At 43.9% G+C, this 27819-nt stretch overlaps 1 protein-coding gene across 1 annotated transcript; it reads right to left on the minus strand.

The window, feature by feature from the left end:
- Positions 1–412: 412 nt before the first annotated feature.
- On the minus strand, positions 413–27622 carry ATP6AP2 (ATPase H+ transporting accessory protein 2). The gene is made up of 9 exons (XM_007521100.3): positions 27211–27622; positions 21252–21382; positions 20923–21054; positions 11772–11867; positions 11048–11185; positions 8802–8855; positions 6041–6190; positions 4743–4862; positions 413–1489 (listed from the first exon to the last, which is right to left on the minus strand). The coding sequence occupies exons 1-9, from the start codon at positions 27248–27250 to the stop codon at positions 1295–1297; spliced, it is 1056 nt and encodes a 351-aa protein (XP_007521162.1). The 5' UTR covers positions 27251–27622; the 3' UTR covers positions 413–1294.
- Between the last annotated feature and the right edge of the window lie 197 nt (positions 27623–27819).

Here is a 27819-nt window from a genome sequence, read left to right on the forward strand (position 1 = left end):
GAAAACCATTCTGATGAAATAAAACTGTTGAGTCAGTTTTTGTTTGTTGCCTCCAGGGCTATCGCTGGGGCTCAGTTCCAGCTCTACAAATCTACTGCTGCTGGAGGCCATTTTCTCCATTTTTGTTGTCGTCGTTATTGTTATTATTGCTGTTGCTGTTCAACAGGACAGAGAGAAATCAAGAGGAAGGGAAGACAAGAGAGGGGGAGGGGAAGACAGACACCAGCAGACCTGCTTTACTGCCTGTGAAACGGATCCTTCTGTAGGAGGGTAGCCAGGGGCTCGAACCAGGCTCCTTATACAAGTCCTTGCGCTTAGTACCATGTATGCTTAACCCGTTGTGCTACCACCCAGCCCATTTAGTCAGCTTTTTACAATGCAAAATGGACTTCGAATTGAAATGACACAACTCTGGAATCATTATCAACTTTATTTGTCACTCTTTTTAGACATTGGTCCACTTTCACACGAGAAGTAAGAGAGCATCAACTTCTACTTAATATCCTACAGAAAATGATGCTGTACCACAAACCATAGCGACTCACAGGGAAAGTTAACTACAACAAGAAGATTTTTCTGTTCATGCCGCAAGATGTCCTTTTAGCACTTGTTTCTGAATGTATAACTGCAAGCTCTACAACTCCACAGAGCAGTTCCTTCTTAGGTCAGCGTGGTGTTTTCATTCGCGGAATTGGACCGTGCGGATCAGTGGAACTTCCAGGAAGAGGTTAAAAGACTGTTAACCTCTATGTCAAGCGGATGCAGTTCCAACTCTAAGCCTAATCACAAACAAGCATGTTCGGAGTTTAGAGCCTCTCCAAAGTTAAAAACCTGTTCTTTTGTTTCAGAGATATTTACATCGAATCAAGACGTTTTCCCAACAATTCATAGAATATAGCTGTCCAAGGATTTTCACCTCTCTTGTGTAAGTTAAGTATTTGTAGGTTCCTCTAATAAATTCAGTGCATTTTTTCCAACATAATAACATGAGCTATCTTTACATTCAGTGCATATTTCCAAGTAGGAAATGGAATGAAATTATATTAAATGGTTATATTGTAATATTCGAGCATCTTAAGGATCTACATCATAGAAACTAATTCACATCAGTATTATAATTCATCTAAAAAGAAAATCACAGACGCACACACTGACACAAAATAACAAATTTTTGCCTTTTGTTGTTGGTTTATAAATTTAAAGTATTACTACCTACCTTAAACTACACTACACAACTAATTTTAACAAAACAGTACATTCCAAACCCTTTTTTTAAGTTTGGTGAGAGGAAGCTTCAATCCATTCGAATCTTCTGGTTTGTCATCCTATAGATGATGCTATCATATCCGGGATCCATGTTCCAAATATTATAAGAGGTGACAATCACAGCCAAGGCCAAAGCGATCATTATCCAAAGTACCAAGTTGAAAACCACCGCGTAATCAAAATTATACTTGTATGCAAGGTTATAAGGAGTTTTGGGGGCTTTCTACAAGGAATAAAAGAAAAAAAACACAAAGGGGGAAAAATTTTAAGATAGGAGATCTCCCTAATTTGGTAGTTATGATTCATTTCTCTAACAATTATTCACAAGTGGCATTCAAATTACTTACACTAGGAGGAATCAAGAACCTTCATAGAGAAGATAAGCACCATGTTCATAGCTGCATTAGTCACAATAGCCAAAGAGTGGGAACAGCCTAAATGCCCATCAGCAGATGACTGGCTAAAGAAGTTATAGGGTAGATATATCATGGAATATTACTCTTCGATCAAAACAGATGATATTGTGCCCTTTGTGACAACATGGGTGGGACTGGAGGTGGTTCTGCTTAGCAAAATAAGTATAAAGAGATGAAAGACAACTACCAGAGGCTTTCACTCATATGTGGAATCTAGAGACCTGATACACATGAACATGCAAAAAACAAGCAAACAAAACCAGAAACAGTTTCTTAAGACTTTGTGAGAACTATGGTGGTTATCTTTGAATGTGAGAGGGTGGGAGACACAGAACTTCGGGTGGTGGGTATAGTATGGAACTGTAATCTTACAATCTTGTACCTCAATATTAATTACAAATGAAAATAGAAGAGAAAAAGAAAAAAAGGAGATCAGGGGCATGAAATATACAGTGTTCCAGACAGCAGTTACTACCAGAATGGGAGGGTAGAGGAGTAACAGAGAGAGCTTGAGAGGACCAAGTGTCCTCTTGACCTACACAATGTTAGAATCATTACCTTCTTCTTTTTTTTTTTAATTTTTTTATATTTTCCCTTTTGTTGTTTTTATTGTTGTTGTGGTTATTATTGTTGTTACTGATGTCGTCTTTGTTAGATAGGACAGAGAGAAATGGAGAGAGGAGGGGAAGACAGAGGGGGAGAAAAAGACAGACACCTACAGACCTGCTTCACTGCCTATAAAGAGATTCCCCTGAAGGTGGGGAGCCAGGGGCTTGAACCAGGATCCTTACATCGGTCCTTGTGTTTCGTGCCATGTGCGCTTAACCCACTGTGCTACCGCCCGACTCCCCTGTTTGCTTTTACCAGAGCACTGCTCAGCTCTGGCTCATGGTGGTGAGGGGGAATGAACCAGGGACTGTGGAGCCTCAGATGGAAGAGTCTCTTTGCATAGCCATTTTTTTTTTTTAAATATTTTATTTATTTATTGCCTTTTGTTGCCCTCATTTTTTTTTTGTTGTTGTTGTTGCAGTTGTTGTTGTTGATGTCATTGTTGTTGCATAGGACAGAGAGAAATGGAGAAAGGAGGGGACAGAGAGAGGGAGAGAAAGATAGACACCTGCAGACCTGCTTCACCGCCTGTGAAGCGACTCCCCTGCAGGTGGGGAGCCAGGGGCTCGAACTGGGATCCTTATGCCGGTCCTTGTGCTTTGCGCCACCTGTGCTTAACCCCGCTGTGCTACCACCTGACTCCCTCTTGGCATAACCATTATGCTCTCTCCCCTGCCCAAATCATTACATTCTTTACACAAGCCAGCATTTACATGCCACATCTTTACATGTATACTTATGTATACTCTACTTGAAGAATCTGGCGTCCTGTGGGTAATGAGAAGCCATGGCAAGTTTAAACAGGGAGTATGTCTTAAGTAACCTGAGTTCTTTGTGTTGAAGTGTGCAATCAGACACATTTCAGTATATTTACAGAGCTGCACAGTCATCGCCATGATCTAATTTTAGACTGTTTCATTAGTGTAGAAGGAAACCACAGGTTTGAAGGCCTCTCTTTGAAGCAGGCAAGCCTTTCCCTAGAGCTGAGGGGCAGATACTAGCTACAAGAAGAGAGTGATGACAGGAGGGAGTAAACCAGAGACTAGAGGTACTGAGAAATGTTTGCAACTGACCTCCGATCTCCAAGTGTTTCACCGCTCAGCTCTGAGCAGTATGGTCGTGCGTATGACTGAACCTGGGACTTCAGGGCCTCAAGCACATTAACTTCTGATGTCTCCGTGTAATAGCAGGACTTGATCAAATCTCACTAGCTTTCACAGACTGACTTCTAACCCTACCACAGACTCTTGCATTATTTGATTATAACCCTCACAGAAGTGAGCATCACTGGTAAAACTACCTGTGAGTAAGAAATGAACTGCTCTGTTTTTCTTTTTCGCCATCAGGGTGTATGTTAGGAGAGAAATTGAGAGGGGAGGGGGAGATTGAGAGGGGGAGAAAGACAGAAAGACACCTGCAGTACTTTCTTTTTTCTTTAATTTTTATTAACTTTATTTATTTGATAGACAGCCAGAATTTGAGAGGACGGGGGAGACAGAGAAGGAGAGAGACAGAGAGATAACTGCAGCACTGTTTCACCACTTGTGAAGGCTTTCCCCTGTAGGTGGGGACCAGAAGCTTGAACCTGGGTCCTTAAATACTTTAACATGTGCACTCAACCAGGTGAGTCACCACTTGGTCCCTTAGTGGGGAACAGGGACTTGAACCCAGGTTCTTGTGCATGGTAACATGTGGGCTTAACTGGGTGCACTATTGCCCAGTCCTGTTTGTCCATGTGCTGCCGGGGATTGAACTCAGGACCTCATGCTTGAGAGTCCAAGGCTTTATCCACTGCACCACCTCCTGGACCACCCTGCTTTTCTTATCACTGGGGCTTCAGTGTTCTGAGCTGACATTTCACAGAGAGAAAGACAGAGGCAGCAACAGAATAAAGGAGAACAGAGACCGAAGTCTCTCTCAGTACAGTGGGGACTGAGCTCAAACCTGGGTCACGTTGAGGTCTCGCCAGTCTCAAACTTAACTGAAAGTTGTTCCAGATGTATTGATTAGTGCATTCAGACCACTTACCACCCATAGGTGATAGAAGCTTTAGGTGTATTTTTTTTTTTTTTACATAGTCTAACTTTTTTTTTTTCCCTCCAGGGTTATTGCTGGGGCTCAGTGCCTGCACCATGAATCCACTGCTCCTGGAGGCCATTTTTCCCCCTTTTGTTGCCCTTGTTGTTGTAGCCTCATTGTGGTTATTATTCTTATTGTTGATGTCGTTCGTTGTTGGATAGGACAGAGAGAAATGGAGAGGAGGGGAAGCCAGAGAGGGGGAGAGAAAGACCGCCTGTGAAGCGACTCCCCTGCAGGTGAGGAGCCGGGGGCTCGAACCGGGATCCTCATGCCAGTCCTTGCACTTTGCACCACGTGCGCTTAAGCTGCTGCGCCACCGCCCGAAACCCCCAGTCTTAACAATTTAAAAGCAGGATCTAAACATGTACCCACCTCTTCTTTTGCCTCAAGGACATTCCTTGTCTTCCTCACGAGCGATGTGTCAAATGATCGGACCGTCACTAGCTCTACCACTGCATTTCCACCATAGAGATTGTACATGTCATCTGCAAACTGAAGAGTTATCGAGGTTGCTATGAATCTCAAATGCATAGTTATTAAAATCACCGTACAGCTTCTATGCAGCTATAAGAACAACGCGTGCATATTTATTAGCTCATTGAAATATACTATCTTAACATATGCGAGCCTTAAAGATTCTGATTATGTTAAAATATTCAGAGGTGTTGGTCGTCAACATAAATACAAATGTTCCAAATGAAATTAAGAGTCAGCACGCGAACTGGGGGAAGGGAAGTGAAAGCTTCTGAGGTGGTCCCTGGTTAATCACAAACAGCTACGAAGATTTAACTCTCCAGCTCACTGAAGAGTTAAAGGAAAGACAGGTAACTTCAGGAGCAGAGGGCCACCTCATGCACTATGCCCTTGCTAAGTTTTGGGCACTGTGCTACTAAGTATTCTCCTGTCAGAGTTTAACAAAGACACTTTCAGTTAGGGAAGATGGGAGTTCTGGTGATGGATGGTGGGAAGAGTTGAACAACACCAACACTCATTTATTGGGGCCGGGTGGTGGTGCACCTGGTTGAGTGCACGTTACAGTGTGCAAGGACCCGGGTTCGAGGACCCAGGTTTGAGCCCCCGGTCCCTACTTGCAGGGGGAAAGCTTTGAGAGCGATGAAGCAGGGCTGCAGGTGTCTTTCTTTCTCCTTATCTCCCCCTTCCTCTCAATTTCCGGCTGTGTCTATCCAATAAATAAAAGATAATAAAAATTAAAAACACTTACTTACTTTGGGTAGAGGCAGAAACAGAGAGGGAAGAGGGAGATAGACTGAAAAACAAGAGAGAACTGCAGCACCCGAGCCTGGGTCCTTGCACACTGTAAGGCGTGTGCTCTACCATGTGTACCATCCCCCGCCCCCATCTTCTTTGAATGGGGTGGATGTCATGTTGGAACCTGGGCTGAGGGCTCGGCAAAGTGTAAACGTGCTTTCCAGCACAGAAGTTGTAAATATGGTGTAAACAAAATTTATAAACAAAACGGTGAAAGTGGTCAATAAAAAAGAAAAACTGTTCTGTGCTGAATTTATCCCTAGGGAAACGCTCACTGCCTTATGCTGTTTCCGCTGGCACTAGAAAGAGTCATCCCAATGACTGGGCCTCACGAAGCAGGGTTCTCCAGTGAGGGGCATTTACTCAAACGGTGAGCCCTCATTGCCCATATAACAGCATACCTTTTGCAGAGTATCGACAAGGATCTTAGAAGCATCTCTGAACTGCTGAGAGTCCTCTCCATAGCGTTTCCCGATTTCATCCAAGCCTGCCAGCTCCAGCGAATATAAATCAGGAGAATGGTCCTTGGCTAGATGTTTATGTCGAGACAACTTAGGGAAGCAAACACACAAGACAAGTAGATAAAACAATGTTAAACCTAGCCAGCTGAAGCTGTATGCCTTCAATAGACTCTGAACAGAACCCCGCCAGTGTGCACAACAGATAAATACTTGAAAAGCATAGCAAACAGAACTGCTTTAAACAGGAGTTTTGGATAAAACAAACCTCATAGGGGTGGGAGGTGGGGGGAAAGGGTAGTTATAAACCTTCCTGAACATTTAATAAACGTTGTTTTAAAATCTCCTTAGCTTAAAAACTTCAGGTGGGGGTAGAAAGTATAATGGTTATGCAAAGAGACCCTTCATGCCTGAAACTCCAAAGTCCCCAGTTCTATGCCCAGCACCACCATAAACCAGAGCTGAGCAGTGCTCTGGTAAAACAAACAAGCAAATACAAAACTTCGCATATATGCCAAGGTTTGACAAAAATAAATGGTGTGTAGGATGGATCTGTGGGGATCCTTGTGTATAATGAAACTGTACTTGTATAGCGGTGACTGCACTGTAAAGTATTAACCCCCTCAATAAAAAATAAAAATGGGGCTGAGGAGATAGCATAATGGTTCTGCAAGACTTTCATACCTGAGGCTCCAAGCTCCCAGGTTCAATCCCCAGCACCACCATAAACCAGGACTGAGGCAGTGATCTGGTGTTTGTGTCTTTCTCTATCTCTCTCATTAAAATAATTAAAATAAAATAAGGCACCATAAAAAGGGGGGGCGGGTGGTGGCACACTGGGTTAAGTGCACATAGTGTGAAGCATAAGGACTGGCGCAAGGATCCTGGTTCGAGCCTCCAGGTCTCCACCTGCAGGGGGGTCATTTCACCAGTGGTGAAGGAGGTCTGCAGGTATCTCTCTGTCTCTTCCCCCAATAACCCTGGAGGTGTAAAAGAAAAAAAAAAGTTGGGCCAGTTTGATCCCAGGTAAGCATAAGCCATTGATGCTCATAGGAAGATACCCCAGGGCTTAGAGAACACAGAACCTACTGTATAGGAGGCCCTGTGTTCAATGCCTAGCACCACATGGGAGCACAGTGGAGGTAGCTCCAAGGATGGTGGAGCAGTGCACTGGAGTCTCTCTTCTCTGTCAAAAACAAAGGAAAAACCAGGCCAGGGAGGCTGCTCAGTGGTGGTGTCACAGATGTGCAAGGCCCTACATTCATTCCCCAGCACACTATTAAAAAGGCAGCAAATGGGGCCGGGTGGTGGTGCACCTGGTTGAGCGCACATGTTACAGTGCACAAGGACCCAGGTTTGAGCCCCCAGCCCCCACCTGCAGGGGGAAAGCTTTGCAAGTGGTGAAGTAGTGTTGCAGGTGTCTTTCTGTCTCTCCCTCTCTATCATCCCCTTCTCTCTCGATTTCTGGCTGTCTCTATCCAGTAAATAAAGATAATAAAGATTTTTTTTTAAAAAAGGCAGCAAATAAGTGATCCCCCCCCCATTTCAGCCACTGGAGTATTAAAAACAATCATTCACCAAAACAGGTTATATATAATAGGGAGGTCATAATTGGTGCCTAGCACCGAATATGCCAGAATGATGCTCTAGTCTGATGGTTTTCTCTCACACGAATCAATAAACCAATCTTTTTTTTGTTGTTGTTGTTATTTTAAGAATTTTTTTATTTATTCATGAGAAAGATAGGAGAGAGAAAGAACCAGACAGCACTCTGGTAAATGCACTGCCAGGGATTGAACTCAGGAATTCATGGTTGAGAATCCAATGCTTTATCCACTGCACCACCTGCCGGACCACAATAAACCAATCATCTGAGGCCAGGTGGTGGTGCACCTGGTTGAGCGCACATGTTACAATGTGCAAGGACCTGGGTTCAAGCCCCCATCCTCTCTACCTGCAGGGGAAAAGCTTTGCAAGTGGTGAAGCAGTGCTACAGGTATCTCTTATTTCCTCCATTAAGTAAAATTAATTAAACAAATCAATCTTTTAAAAAATATTAGCAAATGTTTTCCTTTCCTGATGTGGCTGACAACATCATTAATCCAAAACATTATTTCTATTTTTGACGGGAAGATTTGGACATAGGAGCTGAGTCTTTCTATCTGGCAAGAAATCAGCAGCTAAGTCTAGCTTTATTTCCAAGCCTGAATTCTTGGAAAATATCCCTAAATATTTCTTCTACAAAGTGGAAATGCAAAATAATTTGAATGTAACATGAATTCAAAACCCTACCACCACCAATTTCTTTTTTTCCTTTTTTTTTTTTAACTCTAGAACATTCATAATCAACTTTCCAATTGATTTCACCATCATTCAAGGATTCGCTAGAAATACCTTCCCTTTTTTTGCCTCCTGGGTTATCGCTGGGGCTTGGTGCCAATGAATCCACTGGGGTTGGTGGCTATTTTTCATTTTTATCAGATAGGACAGAGATATTGAGAGGGAGAGATCAGAAAGATACCTGCAGACCTGCTTCACTGCTTGTCAAGCACCCCCTCCCCCCCCCCCCCACACACACATACAGGTGGAGAGCCTGGGGCTCGAATTGGAATCCTATACTAAATGCGCTTAACCAGGTTCGCCACCATCCAGGACCCCCCCTCCCGAAATATCTTCTGTAACCAAATTAGAGCTGCCTACTTACCAAGCTTGATATATCATGTAGCACTTGCAATTCAGAAAGAAAGAGCAGATCAACCTACAGAAAGCCAAAAGAAATGAGCTGTTATTTGAATCAAATAACAAATTGCCGTTTATCAAGGAAGGCACAGGATACTATGCTATGTGAGTGAGCTTTGCCAACAGCTGTCCTCCTGGGCTGGGGGGGAGAGCATAATGGCTATGCAAATGCCATGCCTGAGGCGCTAAGGTTCCCCGTTCAATCTCCAGCACTACCATAAGCCAGAGCCGAGCAGTGTGCTGGTCTTTCTTTCTGTGTCTCATTAAAATAAGTAAGTTTAAAAAAACCAAAAAAACCCAAAAACATTAGTTCTTGGGCTGGGGGAGGGGCAGTATAATGGTTATGCAAGGCGACTTCCATGCCTGAGGCTCTAAGGTCCCAGGTTCAATCCCTAGCACCATCATAATCCAGAGTTGGGCAATACTCTGATCCCTCTCTCACTAAAGTAAAATAAAAATTGAAAAATTTGTTTTATTATTACATTTATATTAGTGATTTCATAGTGATTTCCAAAATTATATGATAATAGGGGTATAATTCTACACTTCTCCCACCACCAAAGTTCTGAGCCCCTACTTTCCTCTAATAGTAACTACCAAAATTATCCAAGGGTCATAGAAATGAGTTAGGTTGACTGGGGCCAGGCAGTGACATCCCTGGTTGAGTGCACATATGACCATGCACAAGGAACCAGGTTCAAGTCCCTGGTTCCCACCTGCAGGGGAGAAACTTCACAAGCAGTGAAGCCGTGCTGCAGCCGTGTCTCTCTCTCACCTCTCTTTCTGTCCCTTCCTCTCGATTTCTGTCTTTATCCAATAAACAATAAAACATAAAAAAAAGGATAATGGGTTGACTATATTTTTTTCCTTTTTTAAAAAAAATATTTATTTAATTTATTTATTCCCTTTTGTTGCCCTTGTTGTTTTATTGTTGTAGTTATTATTGTTGTTGTCATTGTTGGATAGGACAAAGAGAAATGGAGAGAGGAGGGGAAGACAGAGAGGGGAAGAGAAAGATAGACACCTGCAGACCTGCTTCACCGCCTGTGAAGCGACTCCCCTGCAGGTGGGGAGCCGGGGTTCGAACCGGGATCCTTATGCCGGTCCTTGTACTTTGCGCCACCTGCGCTTAACCCGCTGCGTTACAGCCCGACTCCCTTTTTTTTCCTTTTTAAAATACATTTAAAAACATTTTTATTTATTTGGATAGAGAGAGATCAAGAGGGGAATAAGGACATAGAGACAGAGATACCTGCAAAGCTTCTCTCCTGCAGTTGTTTTTAAATATTTCATTTTAATGAGAGAGAGATGTGGAGAGAGAGAGAGAGAAGAGAGCGACCAGAACACTGCTCAATTCTGGTTTACGGTGGTGCTAGGGATTGAATTTGGGACCTCAGAGCCTCAGATATGAAAGACTTTTGCAGAACCACTATGCTGTCTCCCCCATGCTCTACCCAACCCCCCAACCCCTTGTTCCCTCTTAAAAACATTTTTTCTGAACAAAAAGGCAATGGTCATGCCTCAGCAGAATGACTACCACTCAATAGCTATAGCTATGACAGAGCTGTGATAATGTATTCCTAAACTCAGACTCTCCACATTAGACACTAAAATTTGCCATCCCTGGACACGTACTGTAGGCAGAGGGGCACCTGTGACAAAGGGAGCATGTTGTGTGGTTAAGAAATACATGTGTAGGTGGTCAAGCTGACAGGAGGCAGAAGTGAGCGTGCCTCTTCCACTGCACTGTCAAGAATGAATAGAGAAAAATGAGGCAACGCGTCAGAAGTTGACGGTAAAAAATGGCCCCCACGTCACCTGATCCACACAGCTCCACCACACTCAGTGGCTCCTACCGTTTCTGGCCTGTCTGCATTAATTGGTGGCATCTCTCACCCTAGACCACATGATTACTTACTACAGCTCAACTCCCAAGAGAGAGTCCGCTGATTCATTAGAGTTGGAAGGAAACTACACTGAAGGAAGGAATGATCCACCCTGGCAGTACATTTGCAAAACTTTTCTTTCTTCTTCTCTTTCTTTTTCTTCCTTCCTTCCTTCCTTCCTTCCTTCCTTCCTTCCTTCCTTCCTTCCTTTCTTCTTCCTTCCTTCTTTTACTTTTCATTTTCAAGTGTGTTCGCAAGCCAGGAGCCTAAGAAATGGGAAACTAGGAATGACATTCTCGTAGTTGCTCAGCAACTTACTACTTGCCTCATTGTTTCTGCTCAGAGAATTGAGGGGAAGTGAATTGAGAACGGAGTTTTCTTGAAAGAGGCGGTTCCGGAGTTGTCTCAGTGTTACTGAAAGATCTTCAAAAACTGAGTTTGCCTTCCCTACCATATACACTCTCTGCAAGAAGAATCCAAAATGTTAAGTTACACCCTACAGATCAGTTGTAACATATGACATATGACAGCACCGTTCAATTTCTAGGGAATGCTTAAAAATAAATTTTTGGCATTAATGGTTCACAGTAAGTACAGTTGTTGATACATGTGTAATATTTCACAATTTTTAATACCTTTTAAAAATATTTATTTATTCCTTTCTGTTGCCCTTGTTGTTTTATTGTTGTAGTTATTATTGTTGTTATTGATGTCGTTTTTGGATAGGACAGAGAGAAATGGAGAGAGGAGGGGAAGACAGAGGGGGAGAGAAAGATAGACACCTGCAGACCTGCTTCACCGCTTATGAAGCGACTCCCCTGCAGGTGGGGAGCTGGGGGCTTGAACTGGGATCCTTAACGCAGGTCCCTTGCGCTTAGTGCAACGTGCACTTAGCCAACTCCCACATTTCACAATTTTCTACAGAATACTCCCACCCCCAAGCCCAGGTCCTCCTCCACCAGCATGCCCCTCCCCCTTCCCTGAGTCAATTGCTTTGGTGCAATAATTAAAACTAATTTTTAAAAGTATCTGAAAATCCAATTACTTACTTCCTCACTGGGTGTCAACTGCAAAACAATAGGAGTTTCTTCAGAAAACAGGGAGTGAATGGAATTTGCAACACTGTCAAAACTAAAAGGGACAGCCTGAAATGTTAAGAGTAAGATCTAATTAGTGACTGAACCAATGTGAAAAGAAAACTCATTTAAATGATACTTAAAAAAAAAAAGGCTTTAAAAAAGCACCATCATTTTCTATGGAAATTCAAAAGAACCAGGACAGAACCAAATACAGAGTCCTTTTGCGGGCACAAAAGATTAAGGAGTCTTCCAGCGGGACAAAATGTTTCATTTCCCCTATTCCCACGTGACTAAACAGGAAACTGTTGTGTGAAGGTCTGTCTAGCATAATCCACTGAACCACCATTTTCTAGCATTCACGTATCTTAAACAGGAACAGATTTGTTTTCATTGCCGATTAAGTGCTATACAAGAAATGTCTCCTTTACAGTAACATTTCAACTGTGCATTCCCCAGGTTAGGAGGAATTTGAAGAAAGGAATTTATCTGAGAAACAGACCTCATTTTTTCATTCAAAAATGGGCTTGGGGGTGGGGCAGAATGGTAGAGCACAAGCCATGCATAAGGCCCCCGGGGTGAAGACTCAGCCAAAGTTTAGCAGTGCTCTGATGAGAGAAAGCAAAAATATTTTTGAAACCTTTATCTTAATATATTTAAAATCAAAATGACTCACTGGTGAAATCTATGTTGTTCTTTGAATTTTGGGGGAAGAATTTTAATTGTTTTATTTAATGAGAGAGAGACAGACACACCCACACCAAGACCAGAGCATTGCTCAGCTCTGGTTTATAGTGAAGGGATTGAACTTGAGACCTTGGAGCCTCTGGGATGAAAGTCTTTTTGCATAGCTATGATGCTATCTCCCTCATGGGAAAACAATGTGTTTTTTAAATTTATTTTTCCCTTTTTTATTGCCATTGTTTTTTATTGTTGTTGTTGTTAAATAGGACAGAGATAAATGGAGAGAGGAGAGGAAGACAGAGAGGGGGAGAGAAAGCTAGACACCTGCGACTCCCCTGCAGGTGGGGAGCGGGGATGGGGTGGGTGGAACAGGGATTCTTATGCCGGTCCTTGCACTCTGCGCCACGTGCGCTTAACCCAGAGAGTTAGAACCACAGCATCACACTGGCATATGTGGTGCTAAGGCTTGAACTCAGGCCGTTGCCATTCAAGTTCTCTGATCTGCTGCTGTGACACCTCCTGGGCCGTTTTCCTTGATTTTTTTTTTTTAATGAAAATGTAGTATACGTACAAAATAACGCACAAATATGGGCTAGCAGGGGATATTTACAAATGGATATACTGATACAACCCAAGCTGTTCACGACAGAATTTTAGCAGCATATTCCAAGCCTCTCCGCCTCAAGCCCCGTCCAAGAGGGACTAAAATTCTGCCTCTGTTCCTGCGGGTGTTTATTTCCCTTAACATTGCTTTGAAAATCATGACATTTTTCCTCTTCAAAAAAGTATTTTACTCTTGGGCTGGGGAGACAGCACAGTGGTTCTGCAAAAAGACTTTCACACCTGAGAATCTGAGGTCCCGGATTCAAATCACAGCACCACTATATGCCAGAGCCGAGCAGTGCTCTGATCTCTCTCTCTAGCTTTCTCAGTATTTCTCTTCCATAAATAAACAACTTAATAATAGTTTTTTAAGTCTATTATTTATTTAGGATAGAGATAGACAGAAATTGAGAGGGAAGAAGGAAACGGGGAGAGAGACACCGGCAGCCCTGCTTCACCACTGGAGAAACTTCCCTTCCACAGGTGGGGACAAGGGGCTTGAACCTGGGTTCTTATGCTCAACCAGGTGTGCCATTGCTGGGCTCCAATAGTTTTGTTCCAATAAATCCTTTGAGGCAATGACAGCATAATGGTCCCAGGTTTAATCCTCAGCAGCATCATACCAGAGCTAAGCAGTGCTCTAGTAATAAAATAAAATAATCCTTTTATTATTATTATTATAAGATTCATGTTTCTAAGTAGCAGATTAATACGGATACGATACAGGCAGAAATAAACATGATTGGAACTCCAGTTACGCAATCGGTTAGCATGCGTGCGGTACTTATCCAGAAATAAATATGATTATATCATTCTGATGAAATCCTAGCATCAAATTTAAGTTTACCAATTTATGACACTGGGTAGGACTAGATGGATTCCCCTCCCCCACCCCCACTTACTACAAAAGATGCATATCAACCTTTACTCAATTCTCTTCACATGAGTTAAGGAGTAAACTGAAAGGGGAAATGAATTCAAAGTTGCCAAAGCACACAGTCGCGCGCTTCCTGACACAGCCACAGGCATGCTCCTTTTGCAACATAGCACTTGACCTCCTCAGGCTTTGGAGGGAAGACAAGAATGCTTCACACTAACTCTCCACTCTCATTTCACCTAGTGAGGTGGCACTTGTGGCAAGAAAGTTGAAGATTAAAGGGAATATGTCCCTAGCAATCAAACTGGAGATGCTCATACTAAGTCAGAAGAACTTGGACTTTAAGATAGTTTGTAGGTGTTGCCCTCTGAACCTTCCATTCGCCATCTAGTGCCACTGAAAGGAGCACTTGATCAGGGTCAAATAATACTAGCTCATTAAAAAAAAAAAAAAGTAGGGGGCCAGGCGGTGGCGCACATGGTTGAGCGCACACATTACAGTGTGCAAGGACCCAGGTTCAAGCCTCCGGTCCCCACCTGCAGGGGGAAAGCTTCACGAGTGGTGAAGCAGGTTTACAGGTGTCTGTCTCTCTATTCCTCCTCCCCTCTCAATTTGTCATTATCCAGTAAATAAATAAAAGAAAAAAAGGGCCGGAGGGTAGATAGCATAATCGTTATGCAAAGAGACTCTCATGCCTCAGGCTCCAAAGTCCCAGGTTCAATCCCCCCACACCACCATAAGCCAGAGCTGAGCAGTGCTCTGGTTAAATAATAACAACAATAATAATAGAAACCTGCAGCCCTGCTTCACTTCACTCCTCATGAAGTTTCCCTCACTGCAGGTGGGGACCAGGGTCTTGAACCTGGGTCTTTGCACACTGTAATGTGTGTACTTAAGCAGTGTGCCACCGCCTGGCACCACTAATGAGAATCTTAATAGTATTTTGAATTTTTTCCAAAACTTCCACTCACCCCATGGATTATTCAGAAGTGGATCAATTTCAACCATCTTTTCTTGTTGCCCTTTTAAAAACATTTGTAAGAATCATATATATATATATATATATATATATATATATATATATATATATGGTGCGTGTGTGTGTGTGTGTGTGTGTGTGTGTATATATATATAGAGAGAGAAATAGCTCTGTAAGACTTATTTATACAAGTCTTATTTATTTGTTAAAAAAAATTTTTTAAATGTTTATTTGTTGGCTAGAGACAGAAAAATTGAGAGGAAAGGATACAAGAGGGAGAGAGACAAGAGAAACACCTGTAGCCTTGCTTCATGGCCCACAAAGCTTCCCCCTGCAGGTGGGGGACCATATACACAGACCACCTCCTAGCCCCAGCTCTGTAACTTTATTTATTCATTTTAAAAATCAGACTCACCTCTGGATTATAGTGGCACAGGAATTGAGCCTGGGACTTTGGAGCTTCAGGCATGAAAGTCTTTTTGTGTAAATCATTATGCTGTCTCCCCCTGCCCAAAGTTGTTTTTTGGGTGTTTTTTTTTTTTAAATATTTTATGGAGGGACACAGACCTTTGGTAGTGGGAATGGTGATAATAAATAAATAAATATATATATTATGTATTCATTCTTTTTTTTTTTTTTTGATAGAGGAATTGAGTGGGAAGAGGGAGATAAGAGAGGGAGAAGACAAGACACATGCAGGCCTGCTTTACCACTTGTGAAGCTTCCCAATGCAGGTGGGGACCAGGGGCTTGAACCTGGGTCCTTGTGCACTGTAACATGTGCGCTCAACCAGCTGTACTACCACCCAGTCCCCCCAACTTGAAGAACAAGCCAGCCATCCCTTCCTGCCATTCTCATTTTTCTGAGGCACTCACTTTCAATGCTTTGCTCCTTTGCTTATTAACCACGTCTCCAGAGGCCGCCACTCATTCCAGAAAATGTGGACTTAGCGCTCCTGCATCATCACAGTCCCAGCCCCTGACACATAAACGCTCTCCGTCTCTCTCCACTCTACCAGTGGTGGTATCATAATTTTCATCAGATCAATATCATTTCATTATTCTAACTATGTAAATAATGTTTTCAGCCTGGCCTTGTATTCTGCAATCACCGCTTTTCCTGTCCCTCATGGCAATGATGAGAATGCTGCTATTCTACTCTCATTTCTTTGTCATAACACTGTTTGCTCTCTCTCTGATAGCTTTTAAGATTTCCAGTGTCCTTGATGGTTTTCAATTTCACTATTGTCTAAGTGTTCATTTGGCTTTAGCCTAATGGGGGCTCAGTGTGCTTTAAACTGCATGAGTCATATCTTTTGTTTGCTTTTACAATTCCAAATACATTTTAATGTATCATCTTGTTATTTTCAGATTTAACAGCAATGCGGTCAGAGAGAGTGGCTTATATGATAGTGATTCTTTCTCTGCTATGATTTCCCTTGTGGTCCTTTTTGTAAGCTTGTCGTGTGTGCTTGGAAATAATCCATATTAGACCACAGGAAGCCTGAGAAGAAAAATACTCCTGTCCCAATCAAATCAGCAGCACAGGGACCAGTCTAATAATGAGATTAGAAGCATGAGGTTGAGAAGGTGGTTCAGCAGTAGAGTGCATGCCTTGTATGTAAGGATGTGGCTTCAGTTTCTAGCCCCACATTTGAAAAAGAAAAAACAAATCAGAAAACACAGTTTTTAATTTTTTTTCCCCTTTCCATCCCTTCCACAGTTCTTAAATTTAAAATGTATTTTAGGGATGGTGAGATAGCATAATAGTTCTGCAAAGACTTGCATGCCTGAGGCTGAGGTCCCAGGTTCAACCAACCCCTAGCACCACTCCATAGGCTACAGCTGAGCTGTGCCCTGGTGCGTGTGTGTGTCTCATTAAAATGAACAAAATATTAAAAATAAAATGTATTTTAAAGGAATTTGCATATTAAAGACTTATAAATATCTGGGCAAAATAGCTCACCAGACAAAGCACTCAACTCGCATGCCCAAGACTTCCAGTTTAATCCTCAGTGTTGCCATGAGCTACAGTGGAGCTCTGATTTCTCTTTTTTCTCTTGTGAAACCTTTTTTTTTTTTTTCTTAGCTTCCAGGGTTATTGCTGGGGCTCAGTACTGGCACTATGAGTGCACTGCTCCTGGCGGCCATTTTTTCCACTTTGGAGAGGACAGAGAGAAATTGAGAGAGGAGGGGGAGATAGACAGATATACCTGCAGACCTACTTTACTGCTTGTGAAGCTTCCACCCTGCAGGTGGGGATCCTGGGGCTCAAACCCGGATCCTTGCACTTAGTACTATGTGTGCTAAACCGGATGCGCCACCACCTGGCCCCTTGAAGTAAATAATAATACTACTAGGCCTAGAAGGTGGTGCTGTGAATAGGATGCTGGACTTGTAAGCATGAGATCCTGGATTCGATGCCCAGCACTGAACATGCTGGAGTGGTGTTCAGCTTCTCTTTCTCCTCTATCATAAATAAATTCTTAAAAAAAAAAACAAAAACAACTGAACTCACAGGTTAAAGTATTCACGATATTTAGATATAAATATTCAATGAAAGCCCCATGTATCAAAAACATATTTTGTGAAATCATTTCATTGGTATACATACACACACACACTCACACACACTCTGTATCTAGCCTGTGAAGTATGTGGAAATTTGTGCAATGTCTTTACGAGTAGTATTTTTGTTTCTATTTTTTACAGGTTTCAAAGTACTTTTCTCTTCAAATCACATACCAAAAAGCTGGAAAATACAGAAGGCTTCATGAATCTGTGTGTCATCCCTGTGCAGGTTAAAAATATCTTTAAACTGCTTCCGCTTCTACCCTTCCCTTTTGCTCTTTCACAATGTTAATGCCTAAGTTTTAAAATCTCTTGTTGGGGCTGCTCAAGTCAGTGTAGTCTGCGGAGGGGTAGATTCCTGTGTGTTGTACCTGTGGGCATTCTCATGGCATTTATTTATGCCCAGAGCTTGTTCCCTGACACCATGTATATAGGAGTTGTGCTCTGGTGTCTGTCTCTCTCATACAATTAAATAAATCCTGAATTTTTTTCCTTTTTTGTACAATTGTTTAAGAATTGGGCTCGGGTGGTGACACACCTCGTTGAATAAACATACTACCATACTCAAGGACCTGGGTTCAAGCTCCCAGTCCCCAGTGTAGGGGTGGGGTGGGGAAGCTTTACAAGTGGTGAAGCAATACTGCAAGTATCTTTCTCTCTCCTCCCCCCCCCTTTGCTTCCAGGGTTATCACTGAGGCTCAGTGCCAGCACTATAAATCCATTGTTCCCGGTGGACATTTTTACCATTTTTATTGGCTAGGACAGAGAGAAGTTGAGAGAGGAGGGGGAGATAGAGAAGGAGAGAGAAAGGTAGATACCTGCAGATCTGTTTCACCGCTTGTTGCAGGTGGGGAGCTGGGGGCTCGAACCCAGACTCTTGTGTACGTCCTTGTGTTTAGTACTATGTGCACTTAACTGACTGGGTGCACCACTGCCCGGCCCTCTTTTGCAGGTGTCTTTCTCCCTGTCTCCCCCTCCCTTCTAAATTTCTCTCTGTCCTACCAAAAAAAAATAAATAAAAATTTAAAAATGTAATAATAAATTGTTTAAGAATTTTGTAGATTTGCCTCTTCTCCAATTTATTTTTACTATTTTATTTATTTACTTTTTACTGAGAGAGATACAGAAAGATACCGAAGGACCAGAACACTGCTCAGCTCTGGCTTCTGGTGGAGCTGGAGATTGAACCTGGGACCTTAGAGCCACAGGCATGAAAGTCTTTTGTAGAACCATTATGTTGTTTCCACAGCCCCATTAAATTTTTCTTTTCTTTCTTTATTATTGGATAGAAACAGCAAGAGGGGAGGGAGAAATAGAGGAGAGAGACAGGGAAACAGCCGCTGCTCTGCTTTACCACTGGTGAAGCTTTCCCCCTGCAGGTGGGGAACAGGGGCTTGAACCTGTGTCTTTGCACACTGTAGTGTGTGTGCTTAACCAGGTGCACCACCAATTGGCACCCCACTTTTTTTTTAAACCAAAGAAGTCCTGGGCTCTGATGGTGTCCCTACGGGGTGGATCGGTTGAAGATGGAACACACCCCTTGGCACAGCCTATGTCTGTAGTTCTGACTTCTCTTAGGGGCCTCTTGGGGCCCCACAGATGACAGTGGTAGGTCAGTGCCCTCCTGGGGAAGCCTCGGGGCAAGCTGGGATTATATTAGACCTGCTCTTAAGTTCAGTGAGACATTAACTTAGTCATCTAAGTTCAGTGAGACATTTAACTTAGTCATCTCTTCCAAGGCCCGGTTTCCTGATAGAGTCATCTTCTGAGCTAATGAGGGTTCAGTTATCGATGTCTGGCTCATCCTATCACAGGGCTAACCTCACAGATTCTCAGAAGGCAAATGATAGCCACAGCTTGCCCCCATCAAGCTGCTCAATTAGTGCTTCAGCTCTGAGTCATCAGCCTGTGTCTTCAAAGGTAAGAATGTTTTGGTGACTTATTTTCTTAATATTTTATTTATTTATTTTAATTTTATTTATTTTATTTTTGAGAGAGATGCAGAGAGAGAAAGACACAGAGAGAAACACCCGAGCAGTGCTCAGCTCTGGCTTATGGTGGTGCAGGGAACTGAACCTGGGACTTTGGAGCTTCAGGCATGAGAATCTATCTCTTTACATAACCGTTATGCTATCTAACCCTCCCTGCCCAATATTTTATTTATTTTAGTTGGAGAGATACAGAAGAAAGATTCAAGGAAAGAGAGAGACACAAACTACAGAGCACTGCTCAGCTCTGGCTTGTGGTGGTGCTGGGGATTGAACCTGGGATGTAGGAGCCTCAGAAATGACCGTCGTTTGTAGAACCACTATGCTGTCTCCTCTGCTCTGCTTTGGTGACTTCTAATATGTGTGCAAGGGAAGAAGGGCTTCTCACAAACAGTTGAGTGAACCACAATAGCTAGAAACTTAAGTGAGGGAATAAGCGAGTCAGTTAGAGTCTCCAGTCCTCTTTGGATACAAAAATGAGGTAACATTTTGTATCATAAGTGACAAAGTGCCCGAGAAAATGTCAGCAGGACACACCCTCAACTAGTTTCTCTTTCTCAAGCCTCTGACTATTCTAAATGGGATAATTCTGTTTCTCTTTCCTCTTATCTTACTAGGTTGTGGAAAAAGGCGTAATTGTTTTTGCATAGAAAAAGACACTGTGCCTTTTCTGACAATCCAACAGAAAGCATCCCCATCCACAGGAAATAGTCAAATCTCAATAACTATACAACCACCATTTAAAAAGAGAGAGAGGGAGTCGGGCTGTAGCACAGCGGGTTAAACGCACGTGGCGCAAAGTACAAGGACCGGTTCAAGCCCCCGCTCCCCAACTGCAGGGGAGTCACTTTACAGGCGGTGAAGCAGGTCTGCAGATGTCTATCTTTCTCTCCCCCTCTCTGTCTTCCCCTCCTCTCTCCATTTCTCTCTGTCCTATCTAACAACGATGACATCAAAAACTACAACAACACTAAAAAGACAAGGGCAACAAAAGGGAAAATAAATAAATAAATAAATAAATGAGAGAGCGAGAGATTGAATATGTTTTATCTAACAATAAGTGAGTCAATACAGGCAGAAGTTGAAAAACAAGATCAGAAGGAAAAAAAAAAAAACACAAGTAGAACCTGAAATGGAATTGGCGTATCGCACCAAAGTAAGAGACTCTGGGGTGGGGATGCGTGGGTGGGGAGAATACAGGTCCAAGAAGGATGACAGAGGACCTAGTGGGGGTTGTATTGTTATATGGGAAACTGGGGAATGTTATGCATGTACAAACTATTGTATTTACTGTTGAATGTAAAACATTAATTCCCCAATAAAGAAATTTTTTAAAAAGTAAGTCAATAAGTGAAGAACTTATTGCTTAGAACACAATTTTTTAAGAAATGTATCCCTTTAACACGGCAAAAGAAATACTTACATTTTCCAAAGGATAGGAGATGACACTACCTGGGGGTAGAGCCAGTTTGTCTACTCCCTTCACCATCACCATGACGGTAGCCCGGGGACGATGGAACAGGTTGCCCACTGCAAGTCCTGGCCAAGAAAGATCCTACACAGTGAAAAGCAAGAGAGGGCGCTCAGCTTAGCAACTCAGGAAACCATCTCCCCAATAGCATGTACCAAGTGGAGTTCTAGGATAACACTGCTGACTCGACTGGCTCCACACAAGACAAGGCACATGCCCTACCCAAGAAGCCATCTGACAACCCTTACTCCATGCCCCCCCCCCCCCGCAAATAAACATACTTCTTCCACAGAGAAGCCCATGGACAATGCAGCCACATCTGGGATTCGCTCTCCTGGTATAGGCCAATTTCCATTGCGGAAAACAACAGATCCTGGTGATTTTAAGATACTGAACTCGTTGCCCAAAACACCTGAGAAGAAAACAGATGATTACATGCATCACCATGCTAAATCTTTTGTGCCCCACACTGAAAATCAAATACAACATGGCTCTCCGTGGCTTTAGCATACCAATGTGTGATTGGATAAAGGGAGGAACCCTAAACAACAAACTATTCTTATTCAAGATTCACTGTGAGAGTTTAGATTCAGGGGTAGGGAGACAGCACGATGGTTCTACAAAGATGTTTCATGCCTGAGGCTCTGAGGTCCCAGGTTCAATTCCCAACATCAACAGAAACCAGAGCTGAGCTCTCTGTTACTTAAAATCTATAAATAATAAATAAAATGTTTTTTAAATATTTATTTATTTATTCCCGTTTGTTGCCCTTGTTGTTTTGTTGTAGTCATTATTGTTGGATAGGACAGAGAGAAATAGAGAGAGGAGGGGAAGACAGAGAGAGAAAGATAGCTATCTGCAGGCCTTCTTCACTGTTTGTGAAGCGATTCCCCTGCAGTTGGGTAGCCCGGGGCTCAAACTGAGGTCCTTAAGCTGGTCCTTGTGCTTTGCACCACCTGCGCTTAACCCACTGCGCTACCGCCCGACTCCCAATAAAAACGTTTTTTAAAAAGGAGGAAAATCCAGGTTGTCACCAGGGTTTCTGGTCAACTGGCTATACACTGGTTTCTTATAAAAGGATGTAATGTAGGACTAGCCAGATGACAAAGTATAGGGAAAGGGTGTGGCACTTCCTTAAGGTCCTCGGACCCACTACCCTCCCCACCCACAAACTCTCTTAACCCCCTCCTTTTGAGTTTTTATATAGGCTTCATTAACTCACTAGCCAATGCTGGATTCAACCTTCTTCATTCTTCCTTTCTCCCCTCCCCGGAAGTCAGGGGGTGGGACCTAGATTCTTGGTTGGCAGCCCTTACAGTCAGCCAGCCTTAGATGCAGCCCAGAGTTGCCTCATTAGCGTCAAGCCCAGCTGTGAATAAGGAAACATCAATTTCATCTTTCTGGCTCTCAAGTCTTCAGAAACGGAGCACAAGAGACCAAATGTAGCAAATGATGCTCCCACTGTTCTAATGTCTTAGGAGAAGTCCTGAGAGTTTGGGAAACTAAGCCCAGAACTGTGGATGAAGATCAAATACACATGTCACTGCATGGCCTTGTTACAAATCACTGTATCACAGTAATACGAAGACAAGTGATCTAGGGATACTGAGCAAGGGATTCAAAGGATGCACTGGGGAGACAGCACAATGGTTACACAAAGAACCTGTCATGCCTGAGGCACCAAAGGTCCCAAGTTCAATCTTGAGTACCACCATAAACCAGAGTTGAGCAGTGCTCTGGTAAAAGGAAAAATACAAAAAGTTAATAATGGCTAGGCTAAGGATGAGGCCTCTTCTCTTAATCTACCACCATGGGTTATCTAACCCAGTGATGTCTAGTTTAGTCTAGAACAAGTAACCAATAGAAACCTGGATTCCAAAGAAAAGATTAGCTCCAAATCCAAACCAAATCTTGGCCACGTCTAGTCTGGGAAAAAGGAAACTAACAAAGCATCACTGTTATTCTTAGTTTCTTTATTTCTTTGTCTTTTTTTTTTAAAGACTTTTTTTTGTTTCTTCCCTTTTGCTGCCTTTTTTTTTTAAATTGTTGTTGTGGTTATTATTGTTGTTACTGATGTCGTTGTCGGATAGGACACAGAGAAATCGAGAAAGGAGGGGGAGAAAGATCGACACCTACAGACCTGCTTCATTGCTTGTGATTGACACCCCTGCAGATGGGGAGCCGGGGGATCGAACCCCAGTCCTGGTGCTTCGCGCCATGTGCGCTTAACCCACTGTGCTACTGCCCGACCCCCTTTTCTTTCCTTTTTAAATGTTATATTTATTTATGATTGGGTAGAGACAGAAATAAATTGGCGGGGGGGAGATGGAGAAGGAAATAGAGGGACCAGGTGGTGGCACACCTGGTTAAGCACACACATTACAGTACACAAGGACCCAAGTTCAAGCCCCTGGTCCCCACCTGCAGGGGAAAAGCTTCACAAGCGGTGAAGCAGGTCTGCAGATATCTTTGTCTCCTCTCTTCCCCTCTCAATTTCTGTCTCTATTAAATAATAAAATAAATAAATATATATATTTTTTTTAAAAAAAGAGGGAAACAAACAGAGACACTTGCAGCCCTGCTTCACTACTCGTGAAACTTCCCCCTGCAGGTGGGGACCAGGGGCTTGAACCTTTATCCTAATGCACTGTAATGTGTGCACTTGACGAGGTACACCACTGCTTGGCTCCTTATCCTCTTGACCTAAGGACTTACATGGTACGTTAACAGAGTTGGAGGCAACAGTCAGTGTTTTGGTCTTGCTGTATTGACTGTAAATACAACGCCTCAGGATGTTGCTGATACAACATGGAGTTATGCATTTGGATTCAGTGCAGCCAACAGAGAGGACATTTGCGAACTGCTCTAGCTGAAGGCAAGCCCTGCCCCCACACCCACCCAATTAACAGGAATGGAATGGCCATTTGTAACTGATAAAGCCATCCTGGCTCACTGAAGTAGTTACTAGTTGCAAACTCTTTTTTTTTAAAAAATATTTTATTTTATTTATTTATTCCCTTTTGTTGCCCTTGTTGTTTTATTGTTGTAGTTATTATTGTTGTTGTCGTTGTTGGATAGGACAGAGAGAAATGGAGAGAGGAGGGGAAGACAGAGAGGAGGAGAGAAAGATAGACACCTGCAGACCTGCTTCACCGCCTGTGAAGCGACTCCCCTGCAGGTGGGGAGCCGGGGTTCGAACCGGGATCCTTATGCCGGTCCTTGTGCTTTGCGCCACCTGCGCTTAACCCACTGCACTATAGCCCGACTCCCTAGTTGCAAACTCTTAAGGATAATAGTGCAACAAGAGACCTACACCTCTAAGGTACTACACGTGTTTCCCGACACATGTCTGGAGATATGCCTGTGGTGGCGCACCTGGTTGAGCGCACACATTACAGTGCATAAGAACCAGGGTTCAAGCCCCCAGTCCCCACTTGCAGGGGAAAGCTTTGTAAGTGGTAAAGCAGTGTTCCAGATACCTTGCACTTTCGCTCTATGCCCCCTCCCACCCCCCATCTCTCCCTGTCTTCCCTTTCAACTTCTATCTATGGAAAATAAATTTAAAAATATAAAAAAGATGTAAAAAAATTTAGGGCAGGGATTTATAGCATACGGGTTATGCAAACAGACTCTCATGTCTGAGGTTCCAAAGTCCCCAGGTTCAATACCCTAAATCAGAGCTAAACAGTGCTTTGGTAAACAAAACAAATAGCAACAACAGCAAAACATTCTTTGGCATCTCAACAGATCATCCAGCATACTACACTTCAGAAAGATGAGGGTTCCATTTGTACTTTAAGATTTCAATACACACACACACACACACACACACACACACACACACACACACACACACCAGAGCATCACACTGGTACATGAAGGGCCAGGGATTGAACTGGGAACCTCAAGTATGCGGATACTGTGCTCTGCCAGTCAAGCTATTCCCCTGGCTGTAATATACAAATGGTGGATGAAATCGATAAGTTAAAAAATCAAAATAGGTCCTATTTTTGTAACCTGGAACATCAATGACCAAAGTGAGCCCCTTCCTCACATGACAGCCTTCCTATTCCCACGTGTGCCTCCTTGGCCTTTCCTTCCCAGGTTAAAGCCTCAATTTCTGCAAATGCCCCTCAGACTATGGAAACTCAGAACCCTTGCTCCCTCCCCCTACTCTTCTCTGGTGTGGTAACAACATTTTAAAGATCTCCACCCCGCCTGCATCTCCCCCTCCCCCAAGTCACAGTTCTTAAAGATTTTGTTTTCCATGAACCCACATTTAGTCATTGCGGAGAATAGTAATTTAACCTCATCTGACAAGACCAAGCAAGGGACAGCAGCTGACAGGATCAGATTCTTGGTTCTGTATGAACCAGAATATTCTAGTTAGCAGAGCATGAGAGTATGTTCAAACCACGTAGAAAAACAACTGTTTTTTGTCTCAGTCTAAACAAACAAATGGATACAAAAACCCTTAAGCCTCACAGAATCAAAATAACAACAATCACATTGCAACAAAGTAGAATTTCAGTATGTTTCCTCCATCGTTCTTAAGTCACAGTAGCAAAGGGAAATTTTCCCACAGGGAAGAATTTTTAATTTCCAAAACTAGATTAAGAAGAAAATCAAATTTTCCTCGGAAGCAACTTGCTAAGTAGATCAGACTGACTTCTTCAAAATAAGATGCAGACAAGAAAGGAAAAAGACAACCCAAAAACGTTGTGTGATATTTTCAAGACATTTGTGGTCTACATTCGTATACAGAATCAAACTACTGGGTTGTTGAAAAAGTCATACTACATATTAGCATAGGAAAACAGAAAAATACATCATGAGTTTTCCAACAAACCCAATATAGCAACAGCAAGACTTTCCAACACCTTACAAAGCAGAGGCAGACACAGACCCTTAAAGTTGTAACTTACACGTTTCCCTCTCTTTTAAAAAATACATACATATTTATTAGGAGAGAAAATCAGGGCATCACTCTGGCTTTTGCGATGCCAGGGGTTGAACTCAGGACCAGAATTCTACCACTGTGCCACCTTTAGGGGATGCAGTGGTTGACTTTCAGGCTTGCTCTCACCCCAGTCTCCCACTCGCCCCTGGCTTCCAGCCTGGTCACAGCACACTGTAACGGAAAAGGTTCCGTTTTGGGATTCAAATCCAGCTTTGCTGCTTACTGCCTCTGAGGTAACAGATAATTCATTCATTTAGGCTTGATCGTTCCATAAAAGAGAATGATATCCTCATCTGAGGACTACTGTCAAATTTAAATGAATCCTATAATCTGCCCTAAGAGACCTAACAGTAGCTGAACTGTACTCCCGTTCTGAACCGTAGAGATCCCAGATTTCACTGCGCAATGCTAATCTATGCGGCGGTGGCGTCCCGGGGATTGAACCCAGAGCATCACGCATGTGAAGCATGTGCTCTGCAGCTGGGCTGCACCCCTCCTCCCCCGTCCCCTAGGGTCCCTCCAGGTTTCACTTAGGCAGCAACCACTGATGTGACATGTGACCCTCAGAACATGACTCACATTTCCAAATCCTTGGAATTGGGAGTTCTGACTAAGTGTGTGTGTGTGTGTGTGTGTGTAAGAGAGACAGAGAGACGCAGAGAGAGAGAGGCACACACAGAGAGATGTGCTTTGCCCGTGCCCTTAGAAATGGGCATACAAAAGCCTCCGACTTTGGATCCCGACACACACATATAAGGGAGGAAAGGGAAATAGCAGAAATTACGGGCGAAGACACGAGAGAGAAATCGCAGACACCAGGCAGCTTGGTCTGCCTCTCCGTCTGTGCAGGGGTAGGGTAGGGGTAGGGGTAAGGGCTGGGGTTGGGCAGGCAGTTGATTGGTAAAAGCATCTCCGTTCTCCCAAGTGCCACCCGCGCCGGAAGAGAGAGGGCGGACCCTAAGCTAGGTGGTACGACCGACGGACGCACCTTCCTTCCTCTGCAAGGCGGAGGGTGGAGACCGGTTCAGGTACCCCCCGCGCAGCTCAGCTCAGCCCAGCGCAGCCCAGCGCAGCCCAGCCCAGCCCAGCGTTGCCCAGCTCGGACGACCCGTCAGGCAGCGCCGCCCTGTACAAGGTCGACTGCGGGGAGGCCAGGGCGATGCCACCGCCAGTAGCCTGCACTGCGGCACTGAACTCGCTGCTGCCCACCCGCGGACGCCCCCGACCCCAGACGCTCAAGGCCTCCCGGAGCGCGCCCTGCCCGACCCCCGGGTCCTCACCCGCCACCAATAACGACAGGAATACAACGTGCACGGCCATGGTGCCAGGACGGCCGCAGCTGGACAGGGAATGAGCCTGCGGGACGCCAGCGACCACCTCAGTGCGAGGGGGTGACGGTCTCGGGCTAGTCCTGACTCCCGGAGCCCGCCCCGTCGCAGCCTCCGCCGGGGGGGCTGCCGGCTTCTCCACCAATCGCCAGCTACGCCGTGGCCTGCGGGAGAGACGTAGCCAGGGCAACGTCAGCCTGGTAGGCAAGGCCTGAGGTGATGGACGGGAGACCCTGCCAATAGGAGGCAGCGTTGGCAGAGCCGGGCAGTCCCACCCCCCCCCCGACCAATGACGATCGGTCACGAGATGGAGGTTAGGGCTGGTGGTCCCGAGCCCGGTGGAAAACCGATGGTCGCGGGGTCTGGAGAGACTACCTGGTGGGGCTGCTTCCGAAGTGTGGACGCTCTGGCCAGTCTCGAGTGACAGTCTCCAACCGAGGTGTCTGTCTTTCCTAGTCGTGGGGCTCCGCCCCACTAGGGGTACAGCTGTAGAAGCTGCAGGGTTGGTCCGGTTTCGCTCTTACCGACACACAGTTGTTGAGCACCTGCCGCCGGGAGGAA

Source organism: Erinaceus europaeus, chromosome X, assembly GCF_950295315.1.
Source record: "Erinaceus europaeus chromosome X, mEriEur2.1, whole genome shotgun sequence".
Lineage (NCBI taxonomy): Eukaryota > Metazoa > Chordata > Mammalia > Eulipotyphla > Erinaceidae > Erinaceus > Erinaceus europaeus.